Here is a 24,204-nt window from a genome sequence, read left to right as displayed (position 1 = left end):
TAGTGCAGGAACTACTTAAAGTAGCAAAGATATGAATGGTACTCATTGGGAAACATGGGGTGCAACTTGTCATCGGACTTTGGACCTCAGAGTCGCATAACAAGTCACACAAGTGTTATGCATGCCAAACACATGAGTATCTCTGGGGTTGAAGTGCCTATGTTCACTCCAGATAAAGGAAGATTTCCAGGTATGATAGTGGATCTTTCTGAATGTGACTTTTCTTGCTTTTAGCAATGTGGGAATGATTGAATCAGAGACCCCCTATGTCTCTCATGCCAGTGATGAGAAGCAGGATGAAATAAGGGGCCCTGCGACAGCAAAACTGCCCTGTTTGGAAGGGGTCAGAGGTTGAGTCCTAGAAATCTGAGTATGTGGTTCTTCTGGGCCAGTTTGATGTGGTTTTCATCATCTTCTCCATTGCAGGACGTCTGGCAGACTGCACACTGAAGGAAAAGCATAAATTAGCCTGAACTGAGTCCAAGGAATTATCAGAGCATACAGTGCCTGTGCTAGAGGATCCTTAGTCCTGACCACAAGGAGGTAGCATGTAACGTTAAACTTTAGGACAGGATATCTATTCCTGGGGTCCCCCACCTCAGACATATCATGTTGAAATGATGTCAGTCTGAAGGGTCATTCCCTTTGGTCTGGGTGGTGATGACTGATGTAATGCACCTTCCATTTGAACACCACTATCGCTGGACAGTGTTTCTCCATCCATGAGATGATCAGGCTTGCTTACTTTAAGGCTGCATGACTCCTGGTGATTGATATAGGCTACAGCCATGGTATTGCCAGATAGCACCCTGAGCGGGTGCTCCTGAAGAAGGGGAGTTTCAGTGATACAAAACCATGTTTATCGCTCCAAGATGTTTAAAGGGAGCATGGGCGACCATATTACTTGAACTGTGAGAGATAGGAACATTCCTCCATTTATCGCTTTCCACTGGTAAGATAAAAATGATTTCCCTATTGTCAAGGCCGTGTTGAAAATACATCAAAGCTAGGGTATTCCTTGCTTGGCTAGAAACATAGGGAGGTTGAGAGAGGAAGCATGTTTGTTCCAAGCCAACAGGATGTTGTGTTGGAGCGGCCTTGAATGGAATGGGCAAATGGTACAGCTTTAAAGGAATCATGAAGCCCAGAACACTCATGGAAATCTTAGAGGGATGTCTTTAATATTAGCGCCTGAGTATGAGATCAGAGAGACAAGTTTGTTTTCTGGAAGACTTGCTTGAGCTGTATCTAGAATAAGGTCCAGGTATTCCAAACAAAGGGAAGGTTGGAGAGCTGATACTTGAAAGCTGATCACCAAACCAAAAGCCTGAAGTATCTGAATAACTCTTGCAGCAGTTTTGGAAAGGGAAAGGAAGCCATTGATTATATGAGAAACTGTGGCATAGTTGCAGAGAAGTCTTCCTAAATCAGATAGGCTGCTTGTTGCATGCTAAAATGGAGCTAGAATTGGATGCAGAAAATGGTGCTAAAATAAGGTCCTGCTCTAGTGCAAGGGAAGCATCGCCGCTTTGAGCTGTTTGCAGGCATTTGCCAGAGTGGATGCTTGTCTTCGCTTTTGCCACAGCCCCCCTGTGCCTGGGTTCCTCTATTGTTTCAGTGAGGGTTTTCCACTGTGGAGGACCCATGGAGTAAGATACAGAAAGTGAGGGAGGGAGGGAAGAAGCACCAGAGTATGTTAGCATACCTAAGGCCTGTGAATACAAAAGCCTGTGTCCTGTATGATTACATAAGATAATACTTTACATGCCAAAGGGTATGCAAACATAGGATTATCTTTCAATAGATCAGATGATGATTTGACAAACCTGAATGATAATGAAGAATTTTTTTTTGTGGCAGAAGGAAAGAGCAGGCATCTGTCAAAATAATTACTAATGATTTGGAAAATTTCTCTCTGCAGCTGGTCATTTGACAAAGATATTACGAATTACCAATTTTGTTTTTGTGTGTTTGTCACCTGCTTGTCTGGCAGTGGCTCACATGCTGGGCATCCAATTGTAAAGCAGTCCTCCATCAGGAGTTTGCTGTGGGTTCAGCCTCTGTCAGACAGTTGAAACTTGCTTACCCCCCTTCTTCTGCTTTTCTCCAGGATTCTGCTGACTAATGCTCAGGTACTGCTTTGGCCTGTATTAACATTCCTAACCTAGTCCACATTTTGAACTGGTCACTCCATTCATGGCCCATAACAAAACAAAATAACCTTGGAAGGGGAAAAAAAAAAAAGGTTCCCCTGAAGTCGGCTGCTAAAGATGTAGAGTGCTGTTGCAACAGCAGTTATCATAACTGAATTGAACACCCCTTAAGGTTCGTATGTACTGTACACTATATAGCCAATAGTTTGTAGATACTTAAAAATCACCCCCAAACTACCCTTTAACCCTGCACATACACCTAGCGCACGTTTTCCCACCTTGTGGCTATAATTGCCTTCACTGCTCTGGGAAGTCTAAAAGATTTTAAAGTGTGAATGTATGCTCATTCAGCCAAAAGATAATGTGGCTGAAGAAAAATTTGACAGCGTCTTGACCTGACTTTTGTAAAAGTTTTATCTTCACAGAGAAAAATATCCCATTTTTCACAATCACACCTTTTCCATGTCATTAGTTTCCAGCAACACCTAAATGTGTGAACAGCGATTTACAAGGATGAAGTACACAAGAGCAAAATTAGAACCAAAATATCTGATGAGGATCTTGAGAATCAATTGGAAATTGCTACTACATCCATAGACCCAAAATATTTGACGTATTAGTTTATCAAAAACAATGTCAAATATCACACTAGCTTTACATTGCCCTCTTTTACTCTTAAAATAAAAAATACAAAGAAAAAACATGTTTTTATTACTCAGATAAGCACATTATCTATATCAGTTATCATTAACTTGCTGTTCTGCCCAAAGTTTTTCTTGCTTATCAGCTATATTGTTAGTGTATTTTATGTGTGGCCCAGGAAGGTCAAAAGGTTGTGTTATATTATAGTACTACCACATCAACTGCCAATACGAGCCTTAGGGTTTAGCAATCTATTGACTATTTAAGTCAGTGAGCAAACTTTGGTGAAGACTGAAGAAGATACCTTGCTAGTCAACTTTGATTAAAGTGCTCCCGCCTTTTCTTCTGGATAAAGAAACAATCACTTTTTATTTCAGACGTGGCCATACATTTGATTGTCCTGTAAGCTTAATGTGCCCACAGACAATTAGGTAACCAAACCACCTGCCTTTTGAAAAATTGACTTCTGTTTAAACAACATTCAAACAACAATGACACACTTGGAATATTTTGGCACAGCATGTCAGAGGTATTGGGTATGAAGAAAAAAAAGATGCGCCCTTACTAAACTACTTGGGGAAACAAATAATGAGCGTTATTACAGTACAGTAAATTCACATAATGGATACTCTAAAAATTATCTTTAAAATGTCCTTAGGCGCTATACAACATAACAAGCATCTAAATGAATCCCCTCATCTGCATTGTTTGAATTTGTAGATATCCATCTATGAAGGAAGAAAAATATTTGTGCAGTGTGTCACTGGCACCATTTTTACAATACCTGGCAACGTATATGCTTTGAATTCGCGGTATCCACCATGTCCCTGCAATCTGGATATAGCTCTAAAATATAACATCAAAGTAATCCCAAGACACTTCACCAAATATTGTTTGACTGTTAGATAGGCTCCTGTGGTTTGTTTGCAAGCTGGATGGCAAGTTGAGCTGGGACTGTTTCTCTTTCATTGTTTGACATACGTCGCCCTTCCATGTGTTCCTTGCTGTTATGACTGTTATAGACCAGTTATAGACTGGGGCAGTGGCCATTTTTTGTACTGTTGACTTGTTGGTTAGGGGGCACACTGGACACCTTGGATGACATTGTGCTATATGCTGGGTGTCCAGTGCGCTCCTACACCTTTAAGGAGAGGTGGGCTCCCTCAGGTTCATCTGCCCTTAGTCTATTAAATATATGTGCCTCTACTATGGGGGATCTCAAAATTTGTAGAGTTAGGAACTGCAGAATATCACAGTGCCGTGAAGATGCTCTGCAGTTTACGCATGTATTTAAAATGTGTGCAAACTAAACCCCTGTTTTTAACGCATACTGCTAGACAGGCTCATTTGGTTTGTTTGTAAGCTGGTTGGCAAGTAGAGCTGGGAATTTTTCTTTTTTATTGTTTGACATGCGTCACCCTTCCATGTGCTCCTTGCTGTGAAGGCCAGTTATAGACTGGGGCAGTGGCCATTTTTTGTACTGTTGACTTCACCAAATATTACCTGAAAAAAAAAAGTATTTTGATGTAGCTACAAATTGCAGGTGTGACATTAACACAAGATTTTATGCTGAAAAACAAAAAGATTAGCTACTAAAGTTAACCATTTTATAGCTGGCTCAAAATGCTACCAAAAATGTGAATCTTATTAACGGTGTCAAAAACATTTGACTGTTGTAATTCATAGTACATAGAGATTTTGTAGCTGCAATAAATGTAATTATGTGACTGAATGCCTTGGTCTTATTGCAATAGTGCTTAGTTTATGTACAGTCTGGTGACTTGTGTTACAGCATTGAAAAGCCTCCAGATACATAGGCAAAACTACAAAAGCAAAACGAAAGTCATTCTACAACAAAGGCAAAACTAAACTTCATATTCATTACTGACAAATAGATCACCTGAATTTGCAAGTTTTTTGCAATAAGCATAACATTCCAGCTGAATACCTAATAATCCATATTTTTCAGTAAAGTGCTTATTGTCTGCATAGAAGAAATTAGTGAAAATTCTACAAAATTGTGTGTGCTGATCAAAAAATTTAATTTCTGCATTCACAGTCATCCACGCAGTTACTTTTAGACAATGAAGCGTTAGGTGCCACTAACATTTCAAAGGTCAAAAAGGCAATCCAGAGCACTAAGTACTTTTGGTGAAAATAAAACAAAAAACAAAGCAAACACAGGCCACATACAGTAATGTAAAAGCCTTTAGTTCAAATGTAAATTCTTACTTGGGCTAAACAAGTAGGACTGAACACAGTACATGAAGGCTGTGAAATATTCTTCTCTCCAGTGGTTGGTAAAGGTTTGCACACTGAGCACTTCTAAACAAGTGGTACACCTAATAAATTACAAACTTACTGACACTAGCTAGTGTTTAGAGAGGAAGAAGTTTTGTGAGGAGCAGCAAATCAATGAAATAAGGGTATGGCGACAATTTGTATGTACAAAACTCAGCTTTACCCTTAGGACAGGACAGAAAAATGAGGTGTTGTTGGAATTCACTTTTAAAGGTGCATTTGCAAAATGTGCCTTCAAGGAAGAGCTGAGAACAGTCAGATCACAATTCTTGCACCAAGACAATTCTGAGTGTAAAATTATTAAATAAACTCTAAATAAATATTCCAGCATATAACATATTCACAATGAAATCTCAATGCCAGGTAGCTAAATGTACAAAATTCATACATTGCATTTTTTTTTACATTATTAGTCAGTCTTATTAAACTGATTTATATTGCAACAGACTGTGTAATGCACTCAATATTTCATGAATGTCTGTCACACCATGTCTGTTACTATGTTACAACCTTAGCAGCAGCATCATTTTTTGCATGTCTTATTTACACAGTGTTTCAGCATACATACAGAATATTTATAAAGCAGAATATTAAAGCTTAAGCTTTAGGTGAACAAACCTATGTTCCCTCATGAAAAGAAAAACTGGTTAGAGTAAAATGCACTTTGAGGAATTTAAGTTTTGTGTTTTCACATAACTTTCAACTACGTGCTAGTGATAGGGAGGTGAAAATCATTGTTGTCAAAGATCAAGGGTCTCTTAGGTGGATCAGGATCCTTGTCAGCTTTATGCAGAAGCTTAAAAAGTCCAGTTCCAATGTTCATGGGTATGCCCATAATTATGCACTCGGAGACTCCTAATGGAAGAGACAAGATTATGAGTACTGGTTTGTCAAGTAACAAGTTCAGCCTAGGAAAAATACAATTGCAAATTAAAGTAGTAATAATAGTACCTTGAATCTTTACCAAATGCCCCATGCCCTTTTTGATCTTTCTTTAATTTGCTAAGCAGTATTGTTAACCCCTTCCACCTTCTAACCACACTGTGAGCAAGATGGATACTTTCATAATTCAAAAAGAAAAAAGACCAATCAGTGCTGCAGGGCTGTGTGTGTGATCTGCTGGCACACTGGATGTTTGCCAGCAGCCAGAACACACAACTCCACAGCGCTGACGGATCTTTTAAGATTGTAAATGAACAGTCAGTGTTGCTAGGACTCTGAATAGACAGAATGTATGCAATTGGGAGGGAGATGAGGCCTAGTTCTGAGCTCTAACTCCCCCATAGGAACACCCATAAAATCTGCTTTAGCCTGGGGTGGAACTACAGCACAGCATGAAATAAAAATAGGTATTTTGACTAACCTGTAAATTCCTCATCTTGGAGTACAGTGCAGGCCACATGACTTGTATTCATAGACCATAAAATATATGCAAGGTACCTTCAGCTGACTTGACACTAGCAAACAATTGCTGGGGCAGCCCCTAGTACACAATCCTACATAACTCCGCCCACTCAGACTGCAGTTTTTAAGCAAGCAAGAAGGAACAATTTAAGAGACAAAAAGGAGGGGGGGGGGATTAAGCAGATAGGCATTTGCATGTCTACTGATGTCCAAAATTTCCCTTGTTCAAGAGACACGGTGACAGACCTTGTTAATTCCTTCTGGAATTTTGGCACATGAAGATATCTGTTTTGAGATCTTAAGTCCAGTATTGGGGAGATGCCCTCAGTTTCTTTAAGGATTGTAAATATGTTTGAATAGAAACCTTGAAACAGTTCTTCTAAAAGGAATTGGTACAACCATCCTTTGGGCCCCTCCTTCTGTGTGAAGGGCTTCTGGATAGGCTTGGTGAACTTAGGAACCCAGGGCTTTAAACAAAAAGGAAGAATTAAGCCTTTGTTTTGAGGTTATTGCCTAGGGAGACAGAAAAGACCCCTTTTGCTATGTAAATGTTGTAGCTGTAGGAAAATTAGGCTTATCTGTGGAAGGCAAAAGCACCTGTCCTGCAGTGACTTCCTTGATTAATTTATCATGGGATTCTCCAAACAGGCATTCATCATCAAAAGGCATATGTAGAAGAAGCATCATACTCTGCGAATCACATTCTCTAGAGCATCAACAAAAAGCAAAAAGGCTGAGGGCATCAGCTGTATTTGCTCTAAGAGAACAGGGTCTTCTAAGATAGGTTCCTGGTCTATATTAGTCTTGTCCATTTAGCAAAAGTCTGGCAAATAAGACGCTGCAGCAGGGCTGGACCTACAAGAGCAAATAAGGCTTTCTAAGAGGGCTTCAAAACAAACCTTGAAAGAAGGATTATCCTCAATGGGAACTATAAGGTGTTTACTGAGGAAGCAAATGCAGCATCCACAAATGGAACAGACCAGTTTTTCTTAACTGCTTCCATACCGGGCACTTTTACCCCCTTCCTGCCCAGGCCATTTTTCAGGTTTCTCACAATTTGAATGACAATTGCGCGGTCATACAACATTGTACCCAAACTAAAATGTTATTTTCTTCACACAACTAGAGCTTTCTTTTGGTGGTATTTCATCACCACTGGGGTTTTTATTTTTTGCTAAATTAACAAAAAAAAGACCAAAAAGTTTGAAAAAAAAACCCACGTTTTTCTTTGTTTCTGGTATAAAAGTTTGCAAATAAATAATTGTTCTTCATAAATTTAGGCCAAAATGTATTCTACTACATGTCTTTGGTGAAAATAACCCAAATTAGTATTTATTATTTAGTCTGTAGGAAAGTTATAGAGTTCACAAACTATGGGATATATCTGAAAATTGATCAATCTTGAAGTACTGACGGCCAATCTAATTTCTTGAGGTCCAAGAATGAACAGTACAGATATCCCCCAATTGGCTTCTTTTTGCAAAGTATACAGTCAGACGTATTTCATAACAGGCATGGCGAGTTTTTTGAAGTTGTATTTTTTTTGTCATAATTTTTTGGAAATGAATAAAAAAAATGATTTTCACAATTTTTTTTTTTTTTTTTTTATACATACTGTCACCAGTGCAGTACAGCGTCATCATATAACTGGCATGGCGGTGATCAGGGACACTGACTGGTGACAGTACGAAAAAAAAAAATTATAATTTTTAAAAAAATTTTTTTATTATTTTCTCTTTAAGATTTGTTTTCATATTTCACTATGACCAAAGTAGTACAATGTTACCATAGTAACATTGTACTACTTTGGGAAAGTGATCAGTATTTTTTTTTTTTTTTTTACACAATTTGCTTATAGCAAAGAATTACTTTGCTATAAGCAAGCATTTACCTGAATGAAGTCGATTTATTCAGGATTTTTTTTCTTCTTAACTGTGATTTGGCCACAGCTAAATCACATGACACAGCTGGGCTGTGATTGGCCCAGCTTGTGCATGTGATAGCTGTGACCATTCACAGCTAGACACACTTGTTTACAATGGATGGCTTCCTTTCATGCCATCCATTGTATACAACTGTCATGTGACCTGCTGTGATTGGTCACAGCAGGTCACATGGTACCGGCAACGGGGCTGGTATACAGATCTGTCATCGGCCGTGTCCGAGGTACACGGCCAGTGACAGATCGTGCCGCTGCGCGGCTCTGCGGACAGTCAAACTGTGCATGCCTGAAAGGACGCCATATGGCGTCCACCCGGAGGGGCGAGGTGTTTTGCCGGCCGCCATCTGGCTATAGGCTGTACGGGAACCTGTTAAATTCCTTTTCATAGGAGAATTTCTAGCCTAGCAAATTATTGAGAGGAATGAATATTCTCACAGGATTGGGCCAGTCCTTGTGTAATTGAGTATATGGGAAAAGTCATTTTTGACTGGGCCAGCCTTTTAGTGTCCATGGGGGACAGTTTGGGTTTTTGAGAATCAGGTGCTGCTAGGAAAAGACTAGTATGCAATGGATCAGATAGTGAGCCCACTTTAGAGAGCATCTGGATCAAAGCTGTAGACTGTATCTCAAAATGCAAGGGACAGAAACTCCGATCACTACTACAAAATCGGCATAATCAACGCTTCATATCAATCAAGTAGGGTAAGTGGTTTCTCTTCCAAATTCTACACAGAATCATGGGGAACAAGGAAAAAGTGTAGCATTTCTGGCCTCTGGAAAGCAAAGGTTCTAGAAGCACCAAATGTTTTCCAAGGAATTCTGACATTTTGGCAGAGAATTCTGCTTTTGTCAGACAGACTGCATGGCACACACCTAAGAGGGAGCCAGAGTCAGATAATGGAAGCAGCACTGGGACAAGGGAACAGTCGTCACCCTGAGCAGTATTTCTACTTTCCTGTAGGCACTCTGCATGAAGTTATGCAGGAATGTTATTCAGCCCTTGTGTCTTACCTCCCTTGTACAAATGAACGGCATTTCCCAAGCAAATGGCTCCTCAGTGAGGTACTCACAGAATGTAGTACAAACTGGATGGTTGGTGGTATGTCCAGAATATAGGAACCACTATAACTCAGATGCTCACAGTGCTCCTTTGGCTGTTTTGAAGCCGGTGGGAGTAAGTGTGTCAGCCGGGAGGTGTGTAGCCAACTGTATAGTCCTCCAGATTAAGATGGATCCAGATTAAGAAAAGGATTTACCTGTAAAATCCTTTTCTTGGAACACATCACAGGACACCAGTGTGAAGCTCAAAAGTTTCATCCCAGACATTGTTGCTTTTTATGTGAAGGCTGTCCTTTTAGTTGCCATTGCCTCAGGCTCGAAGGGTCTTTGAGTTGGCTATGCTGCAAAAAACCTTTCCTGATTCTTCACAATGATAAGGCGGTGTTGAGGTCTGAATCCACCTTCTTACCTAAGGTATTTGTTTCTCAATCCACCTAAATCTGGACACTGTTATCATTCTTTTAATCCTAAGGAGTAGATACTTCAATACTTGGATGTTTGAGCTGTTCAAATTCTACAGCTTTGTTTCAACAACCAGATTCCCCATTTTGTTCCACCTAAGGGTCTTCACAAAGGTCAGGTTGCTCCTTGATCTATTATTTCTAGGATGCCACCCCAAGCAGTCACATAACTCCTCTGTGTCCTGTAATGTACAATTAAGAAATCAGGATTTTTGGTTTACCTGTAAAGGCATGTTCTAAGAGTAAATCACAGGACACAGAGAACCCTCCCCTCCTGCTTGTGTTGCTTGATAAAAAAATAACAATATGAGGCTTGGTTGAGCTTGGAAGGGTTATACCTGGGAGGGAAGCCCTGTATTTTTGTCCACTGTCCATTCATCTGAATAACCCAATAGTCATGAATATTAATGCCTCAGTGTCCTGTAATGTATGATTAGGAAACTGTCAAATTTGAAAATTGCCTGTGAGAACATTAAAAGGCAAAAATGACAGGGGGACCCACAATAAAGTGAAGAACATCTGATTCCTCTGGCTATGAAAAGCACATTAAGTGCAATGCACTGCAGGTTTGTCTTCCTAAAAAGCAGGAACCCCTAGTGGCCCTACAAAAGGGTTCAGGCTTTGCCCTTCATGATGGGCATATTGATGAGGTATTCAGGGTCTGAGAACCATAGAAATGGGCTAGGGCCCTGGACCAATATAACACTCTGCAGCTAACCACACACATTGCACTCCTTGCCAAGGTGAGTATTAAGTGCCCAAAGCAAACATTACAGGCCAACCTCAGATACAGTGGGTCTAGGTACGGTCCCCATGATTACACTGAATTGTAAACTGCTAGATAATCCAAGGGAGTAAGCAGTCAAACAGCTTGACAGAAGTGTCAGAAGAAAAAATTTTAATGGTTTAAAAAGAAAAAATATTTCTCTAGAGAAGAACAAGTCCATCTCAAAGATACTAGCAAAAACTGGAGTGTGAATGTGGTAAGTGGGGATATAGGAGTGCACACTAAGTGTGGCCCTAGCAAGTTTTTTTTTTTGCCAGATTCCAATCACCTGAAGGTAGCCTGCCTACAGCCCATGGTCCAAGAATACAAGTCCCATGTCCTGTACTGTATGATTAAGATATGCTGTTATAATGTACAAAGGCTCACAGATCTACAAACACTTGGCCCCTTGGGGACTCAAGAAGAATGTTTAGGTTAACAAGTATTCAAATGTAAGGTGCTTTACTGTAGCCAAAGCTCAGAGTATCCTTGAAAGTTCTGTGCATATTCAAAGGCCTCATATACTGTACATGCAAAAAATTTAAATAAACATGCTGTGCTGAATAGTGTAGATTAAATAAGTTTAATAAATATAAAATTGCACTTGCAGTGAAGTGACTTGATCAGGGCATATCAAGAAAAGTAAAACATTCAAAGGACTACTAGTTGCTGCCAATCTGGAATGTCATGAATCTTATCTAAGATGAAAGTTCACTACTCACCACAAACAGAATCTTTCTGTCCAAAATAAGCTGCATCAAACAAATGATCAGCCGTTTTCTCAAAAGAAGCCAGCATCAAAACACTTTCCTTCATCTTAGCCAGGCCAAAGCGAGTGATCCCAAGCACTTCTCCCTTAAAAGGCAAAAAAAAAAAATGTATGCAATCTGCTTATAACCATCAAACATACAGTAAATTAAGAGGGAAGTATAGACTTAAACATTTATACTCACCTAGGTAGATGCAGCATCGACCACTGACCGCTCCCTTTTCCCCTCCGCTCTGAGCAGAGAGCCACGACTGTCAGTCTCCAGCTCTCTGCTCCTCTAGCGCTCACTGGAATGTTGAGCTGTAGAGGGAGCGGCTGGCTTATGCTCTTGGCGCATCACTTAGAGCCTGAGCCAGGTGCTGATCCAGGCTTCAAGGTGGATCCTGACCATATGGTCGGGATCTTTTCAGAGCCTGGACTGGCTAAGTGACACCAGCCAATGGCAGGCTTTAGCCTGCTGTAGGCTGAAAACAGGACACAGAAGTGCAAAACAAACTGCATACTGTGACCTACAGGAGAAGCATAGTCAAAATAGCTTTGGTTATACTTCTCTTCTAAGGATTACAAGAACCATTTTGCATTATAAAAAGGAGGAAAAAAAAGCCCTGACTGCTTACCTTTCTAAAATGACAGTTTTTACAACAACATTCACTCAGATCAAAAAAGGTTATGGTTGCATTTTTGATCATAAATGATCAAGCCACCATTTTAATGTAAATGGAATATCAGATTATTGGAAGTAAACAAATTAAAAAAAAGGGATAAAATGGAGGACATATTTTAGAACAAATATGCATAAAATAGTAATTTTGCATGTGTACCGCTTTTGCAAACTAAACTCTACACTTTAAACCTACCTTGTAAGTCATTAGATCAGCCAGAAGCATGACGTGGCGTCTGTCAATACTCATCCCATGATTCACCATGGTGTACTGGATCTCATTTATAATTGTGGAGCGTGCAGCTTCTATACCAATAGTTTTTTCCACCTAAACACATATTAAATAATAAACCATCTTATAGAATAAGTGTAGTGCATTAAAATTGGCAAAACGATTTTTTTCAACTTACTGTAAAATCGTTTCTCTGGAGTGCATTAAGGCACACAAGCTGAAGTGTTCAGGTACATTAGGTTATGTTGCAGATTTCAGGAGATTGGACACTGGGTAAACAAAGTTGATAGGACAGCCCAGCATTGCTCCTTCCACTCCCAGCACACTCCGGGTTTTGCAAGCAATAGAAGGAGTTGATCTATATCCCTTAACATACCCCAAAAGAAGATAAATTTTGACTTGCCTGTAAATTCTATATATTGGAGTACATGACACAGCATATTCATACACCTTGGGTTATAACAGTGTACTCTCAGGTGATTTGACACTGGCAACATTTTTTGAGGGTATGCCCACTGGGAGCCTGCCGTATAAACCTACCACACGAAGAGGCCTCAATTTTTTTTTTAGCAAGCAATGCAGAGTAAACCAAGGAATGGAAGGGACGGCAGCCTGTGTCTTGTACTGTACACCAAAGATATAGAATTTACAAGCAAGTTCAAATTCCTCTCATCTTAATCACACAGTACAGGACACTGGCAGCATAGTCATACACTATGGGATTCCATAAAGTGTTTCTTGAAAACGAGTTCAGCTAACCAACATTTTAGCCAGGGGATCCTGCACATGTGGATAAAAAGAAACCCCATCCTGGAAATTTAGCACAGAATGTATCAACCAAGGAATTCACACAGTAGTGCAAAGCCACAGGCAACAGTCCCAGCTGACCGGACAGAAGCATCTGTAAGGACTGTACCAGGGTAACAGGCCATATATTTTTTTTAATCCAGACTACAATGGTCTGACATGACAGACAACCATGGCAGCAACAGCCAGTTGCATGGCGGGCCCTACCAAGGAGAAGATAGCTTTAAAGAGTGCCTCTATCTACCAGATCTTCAAACATGCTAATATCTATGGGAGTCAGCTCATTAAAGCAGCAAATGGCAGAATCTACCACAGGAAATGCCCACTTACACAAAGATTTTCTCAAGAAGATACTGTTGGGCAAAATACTTGGGAGGAGAGTGTCTTCTTAGGGTTAGGCTATCACCACCTTCTGTGCCCGATGCAATCAGAAGATGGGCACTGGTCAGCGTGCAGAGAGGCAGAGATGGGCTGTTCAGGCTGAGAAACCACCTATAAGGTAAGGCAGTGCAAGATCACTTTACATCAGAATGAAAATAGGTACAACATAGCCACCACATCCTCCAGAAATACAAGTTCTCATGTAGAACAAGGACTCTCATGACTCCTGCCATCCTGGACAAACTGCACTCCTGGTGGAACAGTGGGAAACCCCCCCCCCCACCTCACAAGGTTTAAAAACAAAAGAAAATAAACAAAACAAACATAACCCATACACAGAATTAATGTTTAAAGCACTTCTGCTCTGACCCGCTGCAGCAACATTGCAGACTGGCACCAAGTTTTCCATGCAGCGAGGTCTGGGTATGATCCTTGGTGGCTACAGAAGCTGCAAAAAAGTCATAGTCACTATGGTGCAGCCAAGTCTTGATTTAAGAATCACCATCCAAGACAGACAAGAAAGACTTCCAAAGGCAGGTAAGCATCTCTCAATGAAGAGGAGAGAAGAGGTCCATCACATATGGATATCCCAGCAGCTTTTTTTTTGCCAGTGTCCAATTACCGGTAGCTGCATATAACCCAGTTGTAAGGATGCAATGAAGCCTGTGTAATGTACTGTGTGGTTACATAAAATGATCACATTGTGATTAATCACAAAGCATTGCTATGCATGAGCAATAAATAAATATATTATTTGCATAAACACTATGATTGAACACTTGGTAATCGGTAGTGGATTTGCTCATAAAAATCTTTGTATTTATTATTGTGTTTAAGTGTGATCGTAAACCAGTGACCTCCAAGTGTCCCCAAAGCTTTCTGGTATTCAGATTACCTAAAGCAAAGCTGTGGGCTAAAATCCCTATAAAGTTTGAATACAGGAAGCTGGAAAAACACCTTTTAATGCCTACACACCCTGTTGCTGTGAAATGAGCTTTAAATGAAATATAGGCTTACAGCTTAAAGTGGTTGTAAAGTAAAAAGGTGTTTTACCTCAACGTATTCTCTGCAGTAAAGTAAGCTTGTTTTATTCAGTGTGGAACCTAAGAGGTTAATCCTCCACATGTGTAAAAAAGGCGGTTTGATCCCATCTTCTCTGATCCTCCTTTTCTTCCACAGTCCCCAATCTATATGCTAATAGTACAGAGCCCTAGGAGGCACTCTGCACATCCTCAATTTAGTGTGAATTGCAAGAGTTGTTTTTTTTTGGAAGGGTGCATGTGATCAGCACAGGGCCAATCGGCACTGTCCAGATAGAGGGTCAGGGGTCATGCAGCCTCATGGGACAGTCAAAGGAGAATGAAAACTCCTCCTACAAGCTTTAACCAGTGCTTGCCTGTACACTGATAGAAGTCACAAGACTGCTATATACTGCTGATGAGAAAAGGTATTTAGCAGTTTATATTTACTAAAATAATTGCATTTCCATGTTGTGTGTACTGTAGAACACTGGATTTAATGAATGCAGGGTCCTGGGTTTAGTAACACTTTAAAGTAAAAAAAACATTCCACTTTCCCCCTCTCTAAACACTTCCCTGGCTCCTGTATCTATGCAGTGCTGAGTCTGGCTGCAGGTATTCTCTCCCTCTCTTCCTGGTCTCACAGGCTTTGCTGAGAGCAGTGGGAGCTATTGGCTCCTGCTGCTGTCAGTCAAATCCAGTGAGCAAAGAGGAGGGGGCAGGGCTGAGCAGCACTGTGTTTTGTCAATGTACACACAAAGCCACACTCGACAGCAAGCTTGCGCATCTGCCCCCACAGCATGCAGCTTGCGATGGAGACATACAGTAGAGGAGGAGCCCAGAGCGCCAGCAGGAAACACCGAGACAGGAGGTTTGGGACTACTATTATTTTATTAAAAAAAGATAGACTTTACAATCTTTTTAATGGATAATGTAATAACTTAGAAGCCTACCTCATAGGTGTTGTTCGAAGTGGAGTGTGAGCCTTTAACCCCATGGGTAGCCATGACAGCACGGAGATTATCACCTTCAACCAAAAGTTTGTACTTTTCTTTTCCACTCTGTTCATCAATATGTATAACAGCACGTGCCACTTCAGGAATGCCTTGTACCACCACCTGCAAAACAGGATTAGAAAAATCTGGCAATTTTCTATTTTTTTGTCCCCTTACTGTACATAATATTGACTTTTAATCAGACTCTCCAAACTAAAATTAATTTGCATCATCTAAGGTAACATTCATACATGCACAAGTGTTATGCTGAAAAGCATTTTAGAGTGGGTCATACCCGATGATACCTGGTCATACCTGGTGAAATGGAGTGCTCCGTTTATGAGACATTTCAGGACTTTGCTAAAACTTTTTATATTTATTTTGTTTCTACAACCACAACTAGGAGGTTAGAGGAAGTCACAGGTCTAGAAATATTTACATAAATGATAATAATTTTATTGTAATTATATGTTTAAAGGAAATAAACACTATGTTTTGCAGAGCATAGTGCTGTGTCTCTTATGGATAGTGGCTTCAGACCAGGGATTAGACCCTGATAAATCTGTGCTATAACACTGAAGTTCCTTCAAGCAGAACTCCAGGCAAAAACGTTTTTCCCCCATGTCCTTGCTGCTGATCTCCTACCTTCACTGAATATGTCCTCCATCTTCTGGTTCACTGAGTAGTTGCTCTGAAATAAGTTGATGATTTTTAAAAAAAATCGTTAATCCCCTGTGGTTTCCGGTTTGTAAGACCAGTGGCTGCTATTCCTCCTATTCCACTGACCAGTGGTCATGGCACAGCCCCTCTGTAGTTCTGTCTCCAGGAAGCTATGATGTATTTCCTCCCTGCTTACTGTAGTGGGCGGAGTCAGACTCCTGGTCTGTACCTCCCACCCAGGCAGTGTTCTAATGACGACAGCTCAGGACACTCTGGGTCTGTCCTGCCTCCCATAGCTTCAGCTAGAAGTCTCTGCACCTCCTCCACTAGTAACAGTGTATACTCTATACATACTAGGGATGCACCAGATAATGGCAATCAAAAATAATGTTATTGCCATTTTGCCGACAGGAAAAAAGGTGCGGATAATGGCCACTGAAAAACGTGATTGTAATGTACAGCGCTGAGCAAACTGTTGGCGCTTTATAAATACTGTATAATAATAATAATAAGAATTTTGCCCACAATTTTTCCCGGGATTTGGCCATGATCTTACCCCATAACTTTATAGTGATATTGCCATGATTTTACCTGGAATTTTGCAACAATTTAACTGCTATTTCACCATGTTTAGGGTGCGTTTTTCTTAGGTTATGTGAATAAAAAACCCAATCAAAACCACAGCACATTTTTTTTATGCATTTTTGCTGTGTTTTCAATGCATTTCAGGCCTGGTTCACACCAATGCAGTTTGCATTTTGCCAGTTTTGCAGTGTGTTGTGTTTTTGCATGCGTTTTTTCAAAAAACAATTTTTTTGTCCTTCTGGTTGCTGGGCAGATTAAAAGCGCAAAATGCATAAAAACCGTAACATGTATGTTTTTGAAGCGTTTTTGCTGAATTTTCAATGGATTTCAGGCCTGGTTCACACCAATGCCGTTTGTGTTTTGTCCATATTGCAGAGCTTTTTGAACACAATTTGCGTTTTTTTTTTTTTTTTACCAACTTGTTGCTGGGCAGAGTCAAAACACAGATTAAGGCTCCATTAGAACTAGGCCATTTGAAATCGTGGGCGGAATCGCTGCACTTCTGCCTACGATTTAACTCACTGTGAAAATGCACAATCGTGTGTTCAGGTGCCATTCAATTTACTGGCACCTGAAAACGCAGGGTGTTTTTTGCGTTGCTACCTTTTTTGGCTGTCGCAAAACCCACAATTTTGTTTCCTCGATAAAAATCTCCCCGCATGAATGGCACCTGAACAAGCGATTGCACGTTTTCACAACGCGTTTTCAAATTGCTATTCCATCCACGATTTGAAACGTCCTAGTGTGAATAGAGCCTTAATCTTCATTTTTAAGTTGCTCAACAACAAGTTGTCTCAAACCCCCCCCCCCCCCCCCCCACAAAAAAAAAAAAAAAAAGCAGCAAAGAACAGGCAAACCCACATTGCATTTGTTTTTGTGTTTTTCTGAACCAGGCCTGAAATGCATTGAATTTTTTTTTTAAAATTCCACTAAATCAAAAAAAAAAAAAAATACAACACACTGCAAAAACAGACAAAATGCAAACTGCATTGGTGTGAAACAGGCCTGAAATGCATTGAAAATGCAGCAAAAACACACAGGCGTGCTGAGGTTTTCAATCACATGACCTATGAAAAACGCTCCCTAAACGTGGTAAAATCGCGTCAAAATTGCGAGTAAAAATCGCAGCAAAATGATGGGTAAAATTGCAGCAAAATGATGGGTAAAATCGCAGAAAAAAAATCAAGTTACACTTACGGTAACGTCTTTTCCAGTAGTCTTTCAGGACAGCACCTTGAGAGACTCAGCTCCTCCCCACCTGAGGAAACCCCTCCACCCAAAATAAAAAGTTCTCCACTCCCCTCCGACCTCAGTTCTTAAAACGTACCTCCGGTCACCTGGGGAGACACAACATGAGCCAACATGACCATAATAAGACATTCTCGAATAACCAAATATCAACACTGGGTGGGTAATTGGTGCTGTCCTGAAAGACTACTGGAAAAGACGTTACCGTAAGTGTAACTTGATATTTTCCCTTTCGTCTTTCAGGACAGCACCTTGAGAGGATATGCGAGTACTCACCCCTCGAACAGGCTAACTGCTTGCAGTACCTTACGTCCAAAGGCTTGCTCCTGCACCGAGACCAGGTCGAGTCTGTAATGCCTTACAAACGTATCGTAGCTGGGACCAGGTTGCTGCCCTGCAGATTTGTCCTGGGGAAGCCCCTGCCAGCTCAGCCTGGGTAGTTGCTACTGTTCGGGTGGAATGCGCCCTGATTCTTTCTGGAACCTCTAGGCCCTCCGCTTGGTATGCCCCTGCAATCGCCAGCTTTAACCATCTGGCCAGCGTCCTCCTAGACGCTTTCTTGCCCTTCCTAATCCCCGTAAAAGAAACAAAAAAAGATCTGTGCTCCTGAACCCTTTCGTCTTTTCAAGGTACAGCAGCACACACCTTCTAACATCTAACAGGTTTAGTCTCGCCTGCATTTCCCCAACCGGGTCAGGAAAAGACGAGGGTAGCACTATATCCTGCTCCCTCTGGAACCTCTGGGCCACCTTCGGAATGAAGGATGGATCCGTCCTAAATACCACTCTATCTGCAAAAATCTGTAGATAGGGGGCTCTGACTGATAGGGCTTCTAGCTCGCACACCCTCCTTGCCGTGGTAATTGCCACTAAAAAAGCCGTCTTAATTATAAGGTCTCTTATCGGGCACGAATGGAAGGGCTCGAACGGGGCCTTAATCAGTACTCCAAGCACCTTTGCTAAGTCCCACATCAGAAAAGGTATGGACTTTGGAGGTCTTTGCCTTGTCAGGGCCTTAAAAAATCTCCCTACCAGCGCCTCCCTGGCTAAGGGCGTCTTCAAGAACACGCTGAGGGGTGAAACTTGGTCCTTGAGCGTGCTGATAGAAAGACCCCTATCCGCCCCTGCTTGCAGAAACTCCAAAACCGATACCACGCTATGGGTCGCTACCGACGCCTCCTCGCCCCAGGCCGTAAAGCAACCCCAAATCCTGCTATAAATGGCCTGGGTCTCCTCCTTCCTGCTCGCCAGCAACATAGCTACCAACCTGGTTGAAAGCCCCTTTGCTAAAAGGAGCTGTTGTTCAGAAACCAGGCCGTCAGCCTTAGTCTCTCCAACCTGGGGCACAGGACCGGTCCTTGTGTCAGTAAATCCCTTCTTGGCGGTAATTCCCAAGGCGGCCGTGTGGCTAAGCTTGTTAGGTTCGCAAACCATGCTCGTCGTGGCCAGAATGGGGCGATCCGGATAAGCGCGGTTCTCTCTGACTTGAACTTCCTTAACACCAGGGGGAGTAAGGGGAGCGGGGGGAAAGTGTAGCACAGCGGGTAATCCCACCTCTGTCCCAATGAATCCGCCGCTTCTGATCTGTCCCCGCGGCTTAGGGAGAAGAACCTCGGAACCCTGTTTTTTTTTTTCCCCGAGGCAAAAAGATCTATCTCCGGGGACCCCCACTGCCTTACGATCGCCTGAAACACTTCTGCATTTAGGGCCCATTCCGACTCTCTGAGCCGAGTCCTGCTCATGAAATCTGCTGTCTGATTCAGTTCCCCTTTCAGGTGTACTGCGGACAGGGAAGCCAAGTTTTTCTCCGCCCAGGATAACACCACTACTGCTCGGGATCCGAGAGCCTTGCTCCTTGTCCCTCCCTGTTTGTTTGTATATGCTACCGCCGTAGCATTGTCCGTCATGACCCGCACGTTCTGGCCCCTGATCCTGTCTTGGAAGGAGCAGAGAGCCTCCCCTACTGCCCTCAACTCCCTCCAATTCGAGGATTCTCTTCTTTATCCTAAGGACCACTCCCCCTGAACCACTGCGTCTTCTAGGTGGGCTCCCCACCCCCGAGCGATGGCGTCCGTCGTAACCTCCCTAGTTACCGTGAAACACCACAACAGCCCCTGGGTCCCGTTGGCAGACCTTCTCCACCACCACAGAGACCTTTTTACACTGGGGGGAATAAGGACCTGGTCCTGTAAGGATTGTACCCATCTGTCCCAGACTCTCAAAACCCACAGTTGGAGAGGGCGCAGATGCAAGCCTGCCCACTGCACCGCTGGGATGGAAGCTGTTAACAACCCCAGCACCGACATGGACTGCCTCATTGTTACTGACCTGCTCCCCTGTAACAATCTGATCCCTCTGTCCAACTTGGCAAGTTTTTCCAAAGTTAAGGAGGTCCTCTGCCGCACAGAATCTAGAACGTACCCTAGGTAATACGCTCTTTGGGAGGGAACGAGACAAGACTTTTGCAGATTTAAGAGCCACCCCAGATTCTCCAGATGGTCCCTCACTACGGCAATGTTCTGTTGTAGCTGGATCTCTGAGTCTGCGAAGAGCAGCAGGTCGTCCAAGTAGGCTATAACTGCAATCCCTCTTAGACGGAGGGGAACCAATGCTTCTGTCAGTATCTTGGTAAACACGCTTGGGGAAGAGGATAGTCCGAATGGCAGAGCCCTGAACTGCCAATGACGTACTCCTGCACCCCCTTGTACTGCCAGCCTGAGAAAGCGCTGTGAGGGTTCTGCGATGGGTACATGAAGATATGCGTCCCTTAAATCTATAGAGGCCATGAACGCTCCCGGCGGGAGTCCATGCGGAATTTTTTGTACCACACCAATTTGTTTAGGGGCTTCAGGTTCAGAATCAGCCTGAAGGCTCCCGACTGCTTCTGAACCACGAAAAAATGGGAATAGAACCCACTTCCCATTTCCGCTTCCGGGACCTTGACTACAACTCTCTGATCTTCCAAGTCCCTCAGCGAGTCCTTTAGGGCCCTTGGCAGGGCTGTCACAAAAAATCTTTCTGGCGGCGGCTCCGAAGACTCCAGCTGATAACCCCTTCTCACAATGTCTAAAATAAAGGGTCTGGAACCGTCGCTTCCCACTGTGGGAGAAAGGCCGCCAATCTCCCTCCCACAGGGGGAACCGAGTCAGCGTGGCTTCTGGGGCTGTTCAGGACGACGAAAAATCGCCCCCAAGACCTTCTCTGTCCCTCTGGCCTGAGACTCTGCCTTTTTGCCGGGCGTGATCTCCGCGTCACCACCTTCGGCAGCTTCCTTTTTAGGGGGAAGGACTTTTTCCTGTCTGCCGTCCTGTCTAGGATTTCCTCCAATCCCAGCCCGAACAGGAAATCCCCTGTAAAGGGGATGCCACACAACTTAACTTTTGATGTGATATCGCCCTGCCATGTTTTCAACCATAAAGCTCTCCTAGCTGAGTTTGTTAGGGCCGCTGACCTGGCCCCCAGCCTCACTGACTCTGTGGAAGCATCCGCAATGTACCCCACACCTTGTAATAAGGTTTCGAATGAAGCCAAAATCTTTTCCTTGGGGGAATCGGCCACAATATGGGCCTGCAACTGTGTTAACCAGTATTCGAGATTCCTGGCCATGACAGTTGTGGCCATGGCAGGTTTCAGGTTTGACAGGGTTGAATCCCAGGCCTTCTTAAGGAAGGATTCCGCTCTCCTGTCTAACAAATCCGGCAAGACCCCCATATCCTCGAACGCCAGGTCCGTTTTCCTCGCTGTTTGTGAAAAGGCTGCGTCGAGCTTAGGGTTCTTATTCCACACGGCCCCAGGATCCTCACAAAATGGAAACCTCCTCCTAAGAGCTCTAGAAAAGAAGGGCTTCCTTTCCGGGTCCTGCCACTCTTTTTTGATGGTATCAATTAAGATCTCATGCACCGGAAAAACTGTGTGCCTTTGTTCCTCTAACCCCCGATACATCTGATCATGCAAGGACAAGGTCTTGACTTCCTCCTTTATGTCTAGGGTTTTGTATATGGCCCCTAAAAGGTCATCTACCTCCTTTAGGGATAACTTGTACCGAGACGGGCCCCTGAACTCATCTGAGGGACCCTCCCCAGCTGACTCCTCTTCCGAATGGGAATCCCCAGAGGGTTCCTCGTCCTCCCCTGTTATGACGAGATCCCTGCTCCGACCTGCTGAGGCCACCGGGGGGGCAGGGGGCTGACTGGGGAGCGGCTAACCTTTCCATAATACTCTTGAAAGAGTTGAAGGTATTGGTCAGCTCCTTCACTGACCTGACAAAGTCACCCTGCTCAGGCCTCTCTTCCTAACCCTTCAATGCAAGGGCCGCAAAGAACCTTCCTCCAAGATTCCTTTAACACAGATTTGCAGGACGGGCATCTGCGCTTAGGCTCATGATGCTTAAGCTTCTCCCGGGCCTTGCCCTGAAAGACAAAAAAGGGAGCAGAAAGAGAGCCTATCACCCACTGCCATTCGCTCCCCTGTCCCCCCCCCCCTCTTCCTTCCCAGCAGGGCCTAAGGGCCTGACACCTTTCCACAGGACCCACTCCCTGCCCAAGAAAGACCCTCACCACCAGAGGGTCCGGGAATACCCCAGGAGCTAGGGGCCACCAGGTAGGGGAAGACTCCTCTGTGTCACCTTACCTGAGACTGGCTGGTGCTGGCATCCCCTGGTCCCGGTGCATCCGACATCCTTCCCAGGAGGGTGGTCGCCTAGTGCGGTAGCTTGTCCCCCAGGCTGTTCCGCTCCGCCATTTAAATTTTCGCGTGCCGCGGTGTCTAGGGCCGCGGCAGGAAGCGGAAGCCCCATCCGGTGGATTTGCCATCTCCCGACATCCGGCCCGGCAAGTTCCACTGACCGCCAGCATGGGAAGGAGCGGGACTCCTCCCCGATCCTCACCGCGGCCGCCCCAACTCACCGGAGGGGGCCGGGGGGCGAAAAGCAGGTAGGTGCTGCCCCCTGTCCCCCAGGGTACACGCTCACTGCCCGGCAGCAGGCCTGGGGAGGATTGCAGCCGGACACTCTGACCTTCACTCCCAGCTGCCCTGAGTCTCCCAGCCGGCTCTCCGACCCTCGACTCAGCCCTAACCTGTCTACCTGACAGCACCTTGCGCTTCCTCACGTGTCTCCCCACCGGAGGAAACACCTGAACTGAGGTCAGAGGGGAGTGGAGAACTTTTTATTTTGGGTTGAGGTGCTTCCTCAGGTGGGGAGGAGCCGAGGTCGCTCAAGGTGATGTCCTGAAAGACGAAAGGGGAAAATTCCGTGTAAAATCACGGCATAATTCCGTGTAAAATCACGGCATAATTCCGTGTAAAATCACAGCAAAATTCCGGGTAAAATCACAGCAAAATTCCGTGTAAAATCACAGCAAAATTCCGTGTAAAATCACAGCAAAATTCCGTGTAAAATCACAGCAAAATTCCGTGTAAAATCACAGCAAAATTCCGTGTAAAATCACAGCAAAATTCCGTGTAAAATCACAGCAAAATTCCGTGTAAAATCACAGCAAAATTCCGTGTAAAATCACAGCAAAATTCCGTGTAAAATCACAGCAAAATTCCGTGTAAAATCACAGCAAATTCCGTGTAAAATCACAGCAAATTCCAGTGTAAAATCACAGCAAATTCCCAGGTAAAATAGCAGCAAAATCATGTAAATATGCAGCAAAATCTCATGTAAAATCCCAGGTAAAATGGCAGCAATATCCTTGGTGAAATTGCGAGTATAATCATGACAAAATGCATTTGTGTGAAAAAATGTGCTGCGATCGTGGCAAAAATGCCTCGTTTTCAGGTGGCATTGAAATGAATGGCACCTGAACTTTTTCAGAGAGTTTTCAAATCGCGGACAGAAGTACGTTGATTCCAGCCGCAATTTGAAACGCCCTAGCGTAAATGGAACCTTATGTCCAGGTGCTTTGTTCCTGTTCTGTTGTGCCTGGGGATGTGATCACATGGAAGCATACAAGCAGCAGCGGCTGTTCGAAAAATAGGAAGAAGAAATCTAATATTTAATTCCAGCAGACAAAAGCGGATAGACAATATAATTCTGGGCATGTAGCCATATTTATTCTGGGATTAAAAACAGAATGTCAGGGCAATTAGTTCCTATGCTGTTGTGATTGGAGGGCG

The 24,204-nt window shown here is 43.3% G+C and overlaps 1 protein-coding gene across 2 annotated transcripts in view; it reads right to left on the bottom strand.

The window, feature by feature from the left end:
• Window positions 1-4,535: 4,535 nt before the first annotated feature.
• POLR3A (RNA polymerase III subunit A) overlaps window positions 4,536-24,204 on the bottom strand; it is a 117,535-nt gene continuing 97,866 nt past the window's right edge. For both annotated transcript variants that reach the window (XM_089682537.1, XM_089682538.1), the window contains 4 exons: window positions 15,551-15,715; window positions 12,355-12,486; window positions 11,451-11,583; window positions 4,536-5,951 (listed from right to left, as the gene is read on the bottom strand). In XM_089682537.1, coding sequence (XP_089538663.1) covers window positions 5,800-5,951; window positions 11,451-11,583; window positions 12,355-12,486; window positions 15,551-15,715 — 582 coding nt within the window. In that variant the 3' untranslated portion in view covers window positions 4,536-5,799. The remainder of the gene's footprint in view (window positions 5,952-11,450; window positions 11,584-12,354; window positions 12,487-15,550; window positions 15,716-24,204) is intronic.

Source organism: Staurois parvus, unplaced genomic scaffold, assembly GCF_062004578.1.
Source record: "Staurois parvus isolate SC_StPar_1 unplaced genomic scaffold, SC_StPar_1.0 ptg000291l, whole genome shotgun sequence".
Classification (NCBI taxonomy): Eukaryota; Metazoa; Chordata; class Amphibia; order Anura; family Ranidae; genus Staurois; species Staurois parvus.
This window is presented reverse-complemented; position numbering and strand designations above follow the sequence as displayed.